Consider the following 12,569-nt stretch of genomic DNA (forward strand, 5'->3'; position numbering starts at 1 on the left):
CTAGCTAACACAAGCTAAAAACTAAAGGTTTGCCAAGCTTAAAGCTTACCAGATTTCATAAGTAGGCTAAGCATAAAAATAACAGATATATCATATAACTGTTACTCATGTTGAGCAATTAACTGTTATGTTTCTAATGGAGTAAAATGTAACATGCAATTGCTGCTTTATGTCGTAATTAGCAGAAGTGGACAAGCAGTTGGAGAACTCTTGTTTGTACCAGTCAAAAGTTCAAGATAAACTACAAGCAAACAGAGAAGAATTGCTTCAATAAAATAAAAGACAACGACAACAAAATTCTTTTAGCTGCTCACTTTAGGCGTTGCAGCAGATCATCTGCCTCCATCTCACCCCATCGTTAGCACTTTCTTCTGTCACACCAGCCCTCTGCATGTGCTCCTTCACTACATCCATGAATCTTCCCTGAGGTCTTCCTCTTTTCCTCTTGTGTTGCAGCTCCATCTTAAAGATCCGGTCTCCAGTATATCCACTGTCCCTCCTTTGCACATGTCCAAAATCTCTGCCATGCCTCTGTAACTTTGCTCGACCTGAGCAGTCTGATGTACTAACTTATAATCGAATCCATTCTGTTCTCTCCCAATGAAAATCTTAGCATCTTCACCTCAGCATGCTGTTTTTTGTCTTTTGTTTTCTATTTTAAAGGCTTACAGTGTGAGTTACAACTACAAACAGAGGATGAGCATGTCAGTCAGTCATCCAGGTCATGGTAGTCTTAAGAGCTTGACAAAAGGTAAATGGACTTCTATAACATGTTTGAAGATCCAAGAAACTTCTTCAGTTCTACAACCAAAAGGTGGCGAGTCCTTGGTATCATAACATGCATGAGATGACCTCAATAGGTCACATGATTAGGTGGCGCACGCTCACAGAGTGGTTTCACACAAAATCTCTGGTGGTAATCTCCCACGCCTATTTTACGCCTTGGCTCATGTGGTGACACACGTGATTAATAGTGGATCAACAACCACCTCCTCCCTGGGACAATCCCAAGCAGGGCTTAAATACCTGGGACTCTCCACCTTTTGGTTTTGAAACTGAAGAAGATTCTTGGATGAGAGGTGAAATGTCTTCAAACAACTCAAAGCAATCCAGTTTCCTTCGGTCAAGTTAGCTACTAAACGTGGTGGTCTACATGAAAACTTCCAAATGGAACTGGTGACACAAACACAAAACTAGGCACACGAATGCTGGATTTATATCATGGGGGGGTCAGAAAGCGGACTCCAAATCAATGCTAAGATAGAATATTGGGGGGGAAAAAAACAACTTACATTTATTTTTAAGCTGCTTTTGCAGCATTTGGGACATATGTTTAACAGCCTTAGGGCTGCGGCTTTGTAGCACCAGGAAGCAGCCGGGTAATAACAGCTTGTATTTTACACTTGTAAAGCCTGAGCGTATTTTTACGCCTCAAGTTCATTTTGGGCATATTGCACAAGTAACTACAGGAACTAGGCCCTCGGCTCCGACTGCTCTGCTAATGTGGCTCAGACTCTACATTGTGTGTGTGCACAGCGTGAGAAACACAGAGACTCACACTGCAGCAGCCCCTACCACATACAGAGTCAGCTATTATAATTACTGTAATTATCTCAATGTTACAAGTTCACACTCATTTACAGGTCACTGTAACTAAAAATACATAATGGCTACTACAAGTCCAAGAAAGAGACAGAATACATGTCTACCCAAAAACATATCCTGTCATAACTGTGGTGTACAACAGAGCTTCTGGTTGCAGTTCAGTGCAGTCAGACTCTGAGTCTTCTTGGTGCTGAAGCATCCACAGGATCTGCGTGGCTCACTGCTGCTGGCAGCCTCCAGCAGACAAACAGAGAAACAGCGATGGAGGGAGGGAGGGATGGGGGGTGGGGGGCATGAAGGATAAACAAAAACAAACACAGACATCAAGAGCCACTGAAGCAGTGTGTGAGAGCCACGTGAGGCAGTCCACCCTATGGAGAAAACAGCAGCTGGTGTGTACACTAACAGCCCTACAGGGGCTGTGGCCTCCACAGCCTCAACTATGGAAAAGCAGAAAAAGGAGAGATGGGAGGGCGATGGAAGGGGGATGCTAGGGGCTAAATGGGGTGAGCAGTTAAGCCTTGTTGGTTACAGTATTGGCAGCAAACGAAATGATAGAAACGAGTGGAGGGGGGTGGAGGGATTTTTACTGTCCATCTTAAAAAGGAAATATATTGGGACTGATGAGTTTTTAAACGATAACGCATCTAGGAGTTACCACAGGGTTTTATATAGTATAAGGTTGGAAGAAAATTAACTCCTAGGTGGTTACAATTATGACTGTATTTTGCTGGTTATAGGCTCCAATTTAACCGCAATTTAATAAAAAGTGACACCAAGTTCACTGCTAATGTTTCGATATGTCATGACTGTTAAAAAGAGGGTTAAACAGTCGAAAAAAAGAGGCTTTTTTGATCATTGCATAGATTTTAAATGTGAGGCATATATTCTGATGACCTAAAAAAAAAAAAGCAGAAAGTGCTTCAACAATAATGTGCTTTGTGAAAATTTGAACTCATGTGCACTTCTGTCCTATTGCGCATGTCTAAACGGGATTCTTCTGCTGTCTCAGGTTCTCATTTTTACTAAAAGGCAAAAATCGCAAAAACAGCACCAGACGATGTTTTCCACAGCAGCGGTAAGTGGAAAGCATGTCCTGAAAGTTCATCCACAAAGCATGTAAGAAAAACAAGCGCTTCATAAAATCTGCTCTGCTTTCATTTATGTCTTTTTTTTTTCAGCTCTATTTATGGATAAGGACAAAACAAATACCTCAAAGTAAAATCAAACGGTAAAGCTTCAAAACATGCAATTTTATCAACATTTCGGAATTTTTCATATCACCTACAAGAGCATTGTGTGTGTGAGGGTGTTTGTGGGCTTCTGGCACGCCCCACTCCCCGCTCTCGTCCACCACTGTCCTTTATCTTCTTTATCTCTCTGTATTTCCCTCTCTCTCTCTCCATTTCAATATTGAAGAGAGTTTTATTAAGGGCTAGACTCGGATGTGCCGAGGCGCTCTTAGTAATTTTCCTACAAAGTGCTTTAATCCATCACACGGCCAACATGTGGCCTTTGCAGCCATACATCATCTAAGCCCACAGAGAGAGAGCGACAGACACAGAGAGAGAGAGAGAGAGAGAGAGAGAGCAAGCGAGGAGGTGGTAACATAATTTCAGCCCCCTCCTTCTTCAACTTCTTCTTCTTCTTCTGCTTCTTTTTCTTCTTCTCTGCGCTCGTCTCCCTCCAGAGTTTCCCAGCTGGGATGGAAAGCACATCTTCTCCACATATTCCTCATATAAGTCCTCTCTCCATTTACAAATCAGAGTGAGGTATGTGTGAAGATGGAGCGAGGGGAGGGGCTGGGTGGTAAGCAAGGGGAGAGAGAGAGAGGATGAGAGAGAGAGAAAATGAAAGAGATGGAGATAGGCGAGAGTGAATGAGTGTGTGAGGCTGAGAGAGAGAAAGAGAGAGATAAGGAAAATGGAGAAAAGCTTACTGGAATGAATGAAATTGGGGGACAAAAGCGGGTGATAGGAAGTCAGTGTGTGTGTGTGTGTGTGTGTGCTCTGTATGAACAAGGTGTGCGCGCTGTACTTGGATGAGGAAATAGAAATAGGCGGAGAAGGAGTGGAGATGAGTGGTGGGGGGCTGCGTTTCCCAGCATGCAGCTGGTGCTGAGTTGCCCTCTGTGTTGCCCCCGGCCAACACCTGCTTCCATTTCGCTTCCTCCACCCTCCTCACGCTGAGGAGCAGCGATGAACTCCGGGCCCCCTGACTAATGGAATGGGCCCTTGCTCACAACCATTAGAGGATTGGTGTCCCTTTCGGTGCCCCCGAGTGCCCTACGGTACAGAAAAGGGAGAGGAAGGGGCGAGGTAGAAGATGGTGGCAGGTCTGCCTTTTTTTTTTTTTTTTTCCTTTTGGCCCAACACCACACACACACACACCACACACACACACACACACACACACACACACACACACACACCAAAGTCCAGGCAACACAACACACACACACCTGTCAATAAACAGCCTAGAGTAATCACAGAGTAAGGCTTGACATAGCTTAGCATCTGACTGAGGCTATTTCTGAGAGGATATTAGAAAATTCTGAATTGGGTGCAGCACTGCGAGGTGTCGGAGAGGGAGCTCTCTGAATGTGTACGACAGCGGCCCCGGCTGATCGCGAGCGTTTGTGTGATTTCATTTAGCCGGTAAATCCAGTGCTCTACCTCAATTACATCTGCTTTACTCAGATGGAAAACACACCTCTGTGTACAGGGGGAGAGGAGAGAGGAGGGGAGGGTGGAAGCAGGGAGCGGATTGGGGGATTGAATCTCTCGATGAGCTGATAGCACGTCCGAAGACAGCGAGCCAAGCTGTGCAGCGGTAATGTTATGCTAATGATATGGTAATGATATGGTAATCTGCCGGCAGTATTCCACCTCACTGGAGAGAAGGGGAATCTGGGAGGCCTTTTACCATTGGTTGGAGACCGGGGACTTCCTGAAGTCAGAGTTCAAGACAAAACCCTTTCTCACACACACACACACACACACACACACACACACACACACACACACACACACACACAGACACACCACATTAACATGGGACAGGCACTTAATTGTCGAAGCAGTGATCTCAGCTAAAATAAAAGCAATGCAAAACATAGAGCTAATCTGGCTTTAATCGGATTTGCAAACTCTTAAGTAAGCAAGAAATAATACCTGTAAACAATGCAGTATCATGAAGACTGGGTTGGCTGCATTGTGAGTAAGCCTGCGAGCTTTATCAGCGTGTAATATCAAGTCGCTGCGACGCTGTTTTGTGTCGACATAAAGCGAAACAGAAAATCATCTATTTTAGATCGTGATCAGGGTCTCTTTTTTTCTGTGCCTGTGTGTGTGTGTGTGTGTGTGTGTGTGTGTGTGTGTGTGTGTGTGTGTGTGTGTGTGTGTGTGTGTGTGTGTAACTCTGCACCTGTGATGGCTGCCATTACCTGTCTACACAGAGCAGCTCTTTCTCTCTGCTTTGTAATGAGTGGGTTACACCACCGCCGCCTTGGTTGGAGCGAAAAGACTCACCATTGTGTGACAGGAGTCTCTGAATGCGCGTCGTTTATTATATTTTGCTACATTTCACTGCATCTCATCTAATTGGGAATGAGCTGATTTGCCATTTAATTTCAAGCATTGTTGACAAACTATAGCCCATCTTTAAAGCCTCCCAAATGAGCAAATGCGTAAGGCATTATATAAATGTGAATGGATCGACTCTATCACTTAGACACGCTTAAGAATCGCAAAAAGTGACAGGAAATGCTTAGGTATGTCTGCTAAAAAGAAAAAAAGAGGGACACCTGCAAAAAGCAACTGCAATGGATGATGGTAAATCTGTCCGTGTGGCATAAAGACATCATCTCGGGTATTTTGCTTTTGTTTTTCTTTGTATTTTACAGTTGCAAAATGGATATGTCAAGTCTGCACAATGGAGACATGCGATGACATTTTCCTGGATGCTGTACACTAAATCAAAGGGACAAACAATATGTTGAGTGCCAGCATGGAGACATTTGATTCCCATTCCACTCATGCAGTATTACTGCTGGAATGCCAGCAGACATCACAATCCTCCCAAGCTGGCACTGGGCTTGTCACACTTTTTATTCCACGTCAGTGTTTTCAAAAAAATTAAATAACATGTATATATATATATCTCACAGGAAAATGTGAAGCCCCTGCTTCTTCTTGATACACTTTATTTGCAGCACAGAATGCGCAAATCACTGGTGACACAATTAAAATAGGTTTGACTTAACAAAGGCGATTTAGTGTCAGTGACATTTAGCATCAGCCTCTGGCGACAGACAGGTAAAAGAAGCCAGTCAGCAGATTGGACCTGAGGGGATGGGGAAAGTGGGGGTTGTAGAAGGCTCTTGTCTGGGTTTTGGTGTTGCTGGGATGGACGACTTATTAACACAGAAACACACAATTAGTGTAAATCCTTGACAACAGACTGCCACTGTAGGCTTACACCAGGGCATCAAAGCTCCAGCACCCCTTAATTTGAATGACCAGACTATGGGTGCTGAACTCAACAACACATATAGAAAATATGTTTTGTTTTTTTTCCTCACTGAACTGTGCATATGCACAAATACAATAAGTTTGTGTAAATAGATTAAAAAATTAGTGCATCATTAGTGTCTAAAAGAGGAGAAAACAATGCAGGAAAAAACAAGAGGTGTTTGTGGGTATACATGAGGGACAATGAGAGAGGGAGAGAGAGAGACAGGCAGAGAGAAAGACAGAGACGGGGGTGGACTGTCCAATACACTCCTGATAAAGGTCAAAGAGATGTTTTATTCATGATCCAGGCGGCAGCAGCAGAGGCAGCAGGGCCAAGGTTGAAATGAGCTCGCGTCCATGTTCCCTGGAGCCAGTGCTGCAAACAGCCTCACACCAGGCCAGCGGACACTCCAACTGACTGCTATCAATAATGCCAAAATGCGCACACACACACACCCTACCCTTATCCCTTATCAATAACTTCAAATCTCAAAAAATAAGAAAAATGGAGTCTTAAGTAAGACTAATATTTTGGTCTGATTTCTATAATTATATATCGAACAGTAACAGTTGTAAATATTCTAGATCTAAAAATTCACAATTTCAGTATTTTTTTCATTATTTACAATGAAACTGTCAATATGCTGTTAAATGCATGTAATATATAATATATTAAGATTTTTACAGTGAACCACTTCAACTATGTGTTTATAACATTTTTTTTGGATTAGTCAGACTTTACATTTGAAAAGCACAAGTTAAACAAAATCCCTTTTAAAATCCTGAATATAACAGCGCACAGCAGGAATGGGAGTCGATTCATAAAAGTTCTTACCTTTTAAATTTCTCTCCGCTGAGAATCTTTCATGAAACATTCACAGTGAAGAGAATCAGACGAGGTTCATTTCGAAATCTCTTACACCCTTGAACCCCCTCTTTGAACTCGCTCCAAACAAAAAAGGCAAAACCTCTGTACTGCACCTAACCGAGACCAGCTCCGAGCCCTTGTTTTTTTTTATATTTATTTATTTCATTTTGTATTTCAGTATAGCTGGGAACTTTTTGATGGAGCTGACACAGTCTGAGACTCAATAACTAAAGTAACCTTTAAAGCACAGATGTGTCTTAATCAGAAAGATTGTAGCGTAACAGATTAAAACTTGTGAAAATGGTTAAAGACCCAATAATTTCTAAAGACTTACACACTGAGCCTATTCACATACTGAGTAGGGAAGTGGGGGTTTCAGGGGAAAGAGAGGCGTGTGTGCCTGTTTGGGAGCATAGATGTGTCTTTTTATACGTGTGTGTGTGTGTGTTACACTGTGTGGCCAGCCCACTCCAAGCATCTTTGATCAGATATGAAATATTCACAAATGCTGCTATAATTTGATGAAAGTCAGATATCCCTCAAATAGGAAATAGAAGTCAGCTCGTTGGCAGCTCTTAAATAAAACAAAATAAAAGAAATCTTAGAATCCAGATTTTAAAAATGTAAATTGCAGGCCCTGAGGTTGGAGTAACAAAGAGATTTTAAACATGCACTGACCCGTTGTACGAACTCCAGTCCATGCTGCTCAGCCAGAGCTTTGGCAGCTCTGGTGCCTCCGTCCATTTGCACTGCATAGAAGATGAGGCAGTTGGTCCCACGGTGCCCCTCTGTGGTCACTAGGTTCCTCTGCAGCAGGCAGCCCAGCACCAGCACAAACGCAGTGAACATGGAGCCTTTAACGAGAATATCTGTGAGAATTAGATCCATATTTTCTTTTTTCCCCCCCCAAAAAAAATGAATAAATAAAAAATAGAAACTCTTGGAAATTATGCATGTTTTAGTGCACTGTGTAGGGATCAGCCCAGAGTGCTACATTACATAATGTTTTAAGCAGACACCTTGCCTGAAGTCTTCAATGTCAAACAGTCAAACCTACAAAATAATCAGATTGTATTTGTGTATCGGTTTTGGTGTCATTTTGAAAGCACAAATGACAGAGTACATTTTTGGCAAGCCCACTAATTATTTGATCAAAAAGTTGTTTCCGCCCTTTAATGTCAGGCATCATTTTTCTCTTTCAAAATGCCACCTAAGGTTATTTCGCATACCCGTGCTCTTCACTGGATCTTTGTAATATCTAAAATCCGCAATTATATACATGCAACAAAACAAACCCAAACACCTACTTTTTTCTTTTCTTTTCTTTTTTTTTTTTTTACATATTATCATAACACTTCATATACCATCTAACTACACAAATGAGTTGACACAGTTTAGGATTCTGCATCTCAGTACAGAGTATTGAACATTGGCAATTGTGAAACAATTTGCCCACAGCCACCTCCTCTGTACTTCTGCGTGAATTCCACCGAGGCTGCCACCTACAGCATGTGAACCACCCACCTGTAGCCACACAGAGTGAAACGTCCAGGAGTTATCTTTCACCCTGTGCGATGAAAGCTAGAACTCTGGCATCGGGGGCCCCAAGCGAGACAACACACTCTCTCCAGTTCCCAACCCACACGTTTAATCTCCTGGCCTTGATGCAAATGCTTCTGAGAGCAGAAAACACTGCAGTGCCCTCATTGCGTGAACTAACTTCCCTCTTTAAGCAAAACAGGAACTTTATCAGTCTGTCTTTATGCTCATACTTTTCCTGTGAACAATGATGGAACAAAAAAAAAGTTGCCACGTTGCTCTTGAACAGCATCTACTGAAAGAGTAAAACAGCCGATGTACTGCTGGACGAATGCCGCGTTGAAGAATATTAATTGCTTAAACTCCCTGTCCTTTCACCACATTACACAATCAACATTTACTGTTGATCTGCCAAGTTGGCCATTTTTCAGTTTTATACATTAGCTTACATTAAATGCAATTAGAAACGCAATCAGGCAAAGTGCTGTTTCCAGCGCTCATGTCTGCTGCCCGTGCAAACAGCTCCTAAACTCTAAAAGGTTGCTTCTAAATACAGCTGCTCCTATTATACAAGCGACTAGTTGAGTAAGGAGGAATCATTTTAAGCCACGCGTTATGCAAACAATACTTAAAAATAGTGCACGCAAGACATAGAACAAAATATATCGGACTTTTTAGAAGCCTGATGAACAAAACAAGCGGTTCTTTTAAATCCCTTCTTGAGAATCGTGATGGGAATTCTTAACAATGATTTGTTTTATGCGCAAAAACAATAATCCAATGTTATCACTTGCAGTGCCGGTATCTAATAGTGTTAATGTGCAGCATCTGTGGTTGAAAAAAATCTTTCTACTTCTTCGTCAATTCTTTCAGCCTCTTTACTTTGAGAAATGCACCCGCTAAGATGCAGCAAAACTCTGAACCAGAAGATTAAGACATCTCCGTCTATGAGTGATTCTGTTTGTGTGTTTATCTGACTCCTCGTCAAAGTGCCTCCTCCTGCAGCGTTTTTCGCCCCTACCCCAAACAACAAACAATGCAGCTGACCACTGTTTAAAGTCAGCAGCATCATTCAGCTCCTATCTCCTGAGCCACTGATTGAAATCGATAACCTCACTTGGGGCTCGAGCCCCAGTCAATCCCACTGAGGTGCGGGGCCGGGAGCGAACACCCCACCCAACGAGTAACCAGCCCTGGGCAGAGACAAAGTAGACAGGGGGAGAGGGAGGAGGGAAGAAAGAGGGTGCATGTGAGACTGGAGTACAGGGGAGCCACATTGAACAGTGTCAGGGCCTCGGGGCCTACTGGGACGCTGATAAAGTACCTGGACATTTTTATAGACAAACTACTTATTTCCGTCCTCATATCGCTTGGGAAGACTGATAACTTTATATTCCTCTCAGGCAGTGGAAAGAAAGGGAGGAGGGGGGTCCTTTCAGGAGTTTAATTGATCAAACTGTAGCCACAAGGTTTTTTTTTTTCTAGAGATAAAAGAGACTAGCACTCTCTCCTGTACAATACAGAGATCTTTTAGAAAGCAGACCCAATGAGGGGAAAAAAGTGTAACTCATTATGCAAAGTCATTACAGTCCTCTGACTACCCTCCTTAAAGAGAAGGCGTTAATGGTAAAACTGTTCATGATTTTCCGAGGTCAAACTACTGGTCACAGGATAATATTATTTCACAATGTCCACATTATCGCTCCAACCAAACTTTTTAGATGGCCGTTTTAAGGTCAGACTTAAACACCATGTCTACTTAGAGTGTTTAACATTAGTATATTACCATAGTAATATTGCCCAGGGGACATGTTGGTAGAGAGCGAGGGAGGGGGGGGGCAATGTCTCAATTTTACAATGGCTTTACAGTAGAATAATGTTCTTTCTGTCATGAGTCAAGAGAACAAACGCAATAAAAACTGAGCCACAATAATCAACCCCATCTCGAGCCATCAGCAAAATGGCAACACATATGCAAATGTTGTTAAATATTTTTCCTCTTTTTGTACATTGCCCTGAAAATACTCCAGAATCTTACGTTCATATGGATAAAGCAGACTTGTAAAGCTTTACAAGTCATATTGGACAGATTTTGTTGTCCGTGGAGAGAGGCAGGCTAGCAATTTTCCAGTGTTTAGCAAATGCCAGGCTGTAATATAAGGAGTCCTTGAGAAAGACTTAAACCCCTGCAGCAGCTGAACTACAGCTGACCGTAACTTCTGACCTTGTAGTGCGTTTGTGGACGGGTGCTCCATTTTTATCACTGACAAACAAATACTGTGGAGGCAGATACTTCAACAATTTAATGATAATGTTTCTCAACATAGTTTGGAAAATAAGAGCACTATCAAAGAATTTCTATATACAAGGTCAAAGAAACTGTTGAACTCTGGACATTAAAAACAAACTAAAGCCCTACCGATACAGGATTTTGAAGACCGACGCCGATTTTGCAGACTGATGCCTATACCAATATTTGGTGGGATACAAAAACAAAAACAAAACAAAAAAAAACAGTTTTCCAATATATCCAATATTATTTCAGACATTCAAAATATAAACATATTTCCAAAACATCTGTCTAGTTATTCATGTACTTATTTAGTCTCTTCCAGACTCTGCTCTGATCAGCTGGCTGTTGGTTTCCCCATTTCAAACACTTATCTTGCCAAAAGGAAGTTGCAAGTGTCAAAAAAATATGCAGAGTCAACACTCATAACATGGTTGAAGCGTTTTTCTCCTACCTCTTCTTTGTTTTTCAAGACATAACCAGACAGCATTCTGTACGGAGATTGGTAGTAAAGGAGTCCAGGTGAAAATAACTGGTTTCCTATGAAATTAAAAATCCTGCAGAGGAAGTCCAAAACATTTGAGTGCTTAAAATCATGTATCAAGCAAGGATGGAAAAATATTTTACTTGTACAACTACAAAGGGGGCTACTCTGATTTTGTGATGGACTGGCAACCTGTCCAGCATGCACAGTCAGGATATACTCCAGGTTCATTGTGACCCTGAACTTGAAAAAGTGGTTAAATGGATGGATGGTTAAATGAAAACTACAGCAGTTGGTCTCCTTAGTTCCCAAACAAAGAGCAGTTAATGGAGCACATGGCCTTGTCCAAACTCTTTTGCAACTTTTTTTGGAACCATGAAAATTACCATAGATTTCAACATTTAAATGTTTAATATACCTTTTGTGCATTTAAAAAATGAAATATAGTTTTGGGCAAATTGGAAATTATTGCATTCTGTTCACCTTTTTATGAAAGGAGTCGCAAACGGAACTAAACAATCAATAATATTAATGACAGGTTTTTACTTTTCCTCCTTATATTAAAAACGTTGACTAATGGAAAAAAACAAACAAACACCTATTATCAGCATAGCTCCACCCAGCTACATCATGCATGGGGGCTAGTCAGACATAAATGGGGGACACCTGTAGTGCTGCATGGCTATGGCCATTATTTCGTTTTACAGTGTGGAACATTTTCAGCAGATGTTGCTTCCAGTTGCTTCTGTAGCAGTCTGCCTGTAGTTATCCATATGTTGGCAACAGTGTTCTCTCCTTTACACACAGTTCATTAAGTCTATCTGGAAGCCTCAAAAGGATGCAGGTAATTACAACACCAGGTTATCACCTTAACATAATAATGTCCCACTGCATCCATTACAAGCACCAAATCCTTTTCAGAGTTCGCTGCTATTAACTGAGGATGATGTGGATTAATAAATGCATCCAGAGAACTGATGTGAGTATAGTTTAAGGTTCTCACATTGTTAGCCTCGGGTCTTGAATTTTAGTGCCCCCCCACACACACACACACACGCACACACACACACAGATACAGCAAAAACACAAAAAACTGAATAAAAAAAACCCACCCAAACTGGTCCAGTGCATCAAAGCCTGGAAACGAGGCTACATCTGAGAAAGACGGGAGGAGGGAGTGGGGGTTCAACTCTCACTCCCTCCATGCAACACGGAGCTGTGAAAGGATAGAACGGGTTTGTAGAGTAGGAACTGGGGGGAAGAAAAGAA

General features: G+C 42.0%; 1 protein-coding gene across 5 annotated transcripts in view; it reads right to left on the reverse strand.

Moving 5' to 3' along the window:
* Positions 1-12,569, reverse strand: part of LOC102288865 (furin) — a 208,697-nt gene that overhangs the window by 195,640 nt on the left and 488 nt on the right. Inside the window, exons 1-2 of one of the 5 annotated variants that reach the window (XM_042221861.1) lie at positions 10,946-12,562; positions 7,666-7,841 (exon numbers count right to left, since the gene is read on the reverse strand). In XM_042221861.1, coding sequence (XP_042077795.1) covers positions 7,666-7,841; positions 10,946-11,075 — 306 coding nt within the window. In that variant the 5' untranslated portion in view covers positions 11,076-12,562. The other 4 variants (XM_042221862.1, XM_042221863.1, XM_014334224.2 and 1 more) reach the window with 4 other exon arrangements.

Source organism: Haplochromis burtoni, unplaced genomic scaffold (assembly GCF_018398535.1).
Source record: "Haplochromis burtoni strain Fernald_Lab_line unplaced genomic scaffold, NCSU_Asbu1 Contig_76, whole genome shotgun sequence".
Classification (NCBI taxonomy): domain Eukaryota; kingdom Metazoa; phylum Chordata; class Actinopteri; order Cichliformes; family Cichlidae; genus Haplochromis; species Haplochromis burtoni.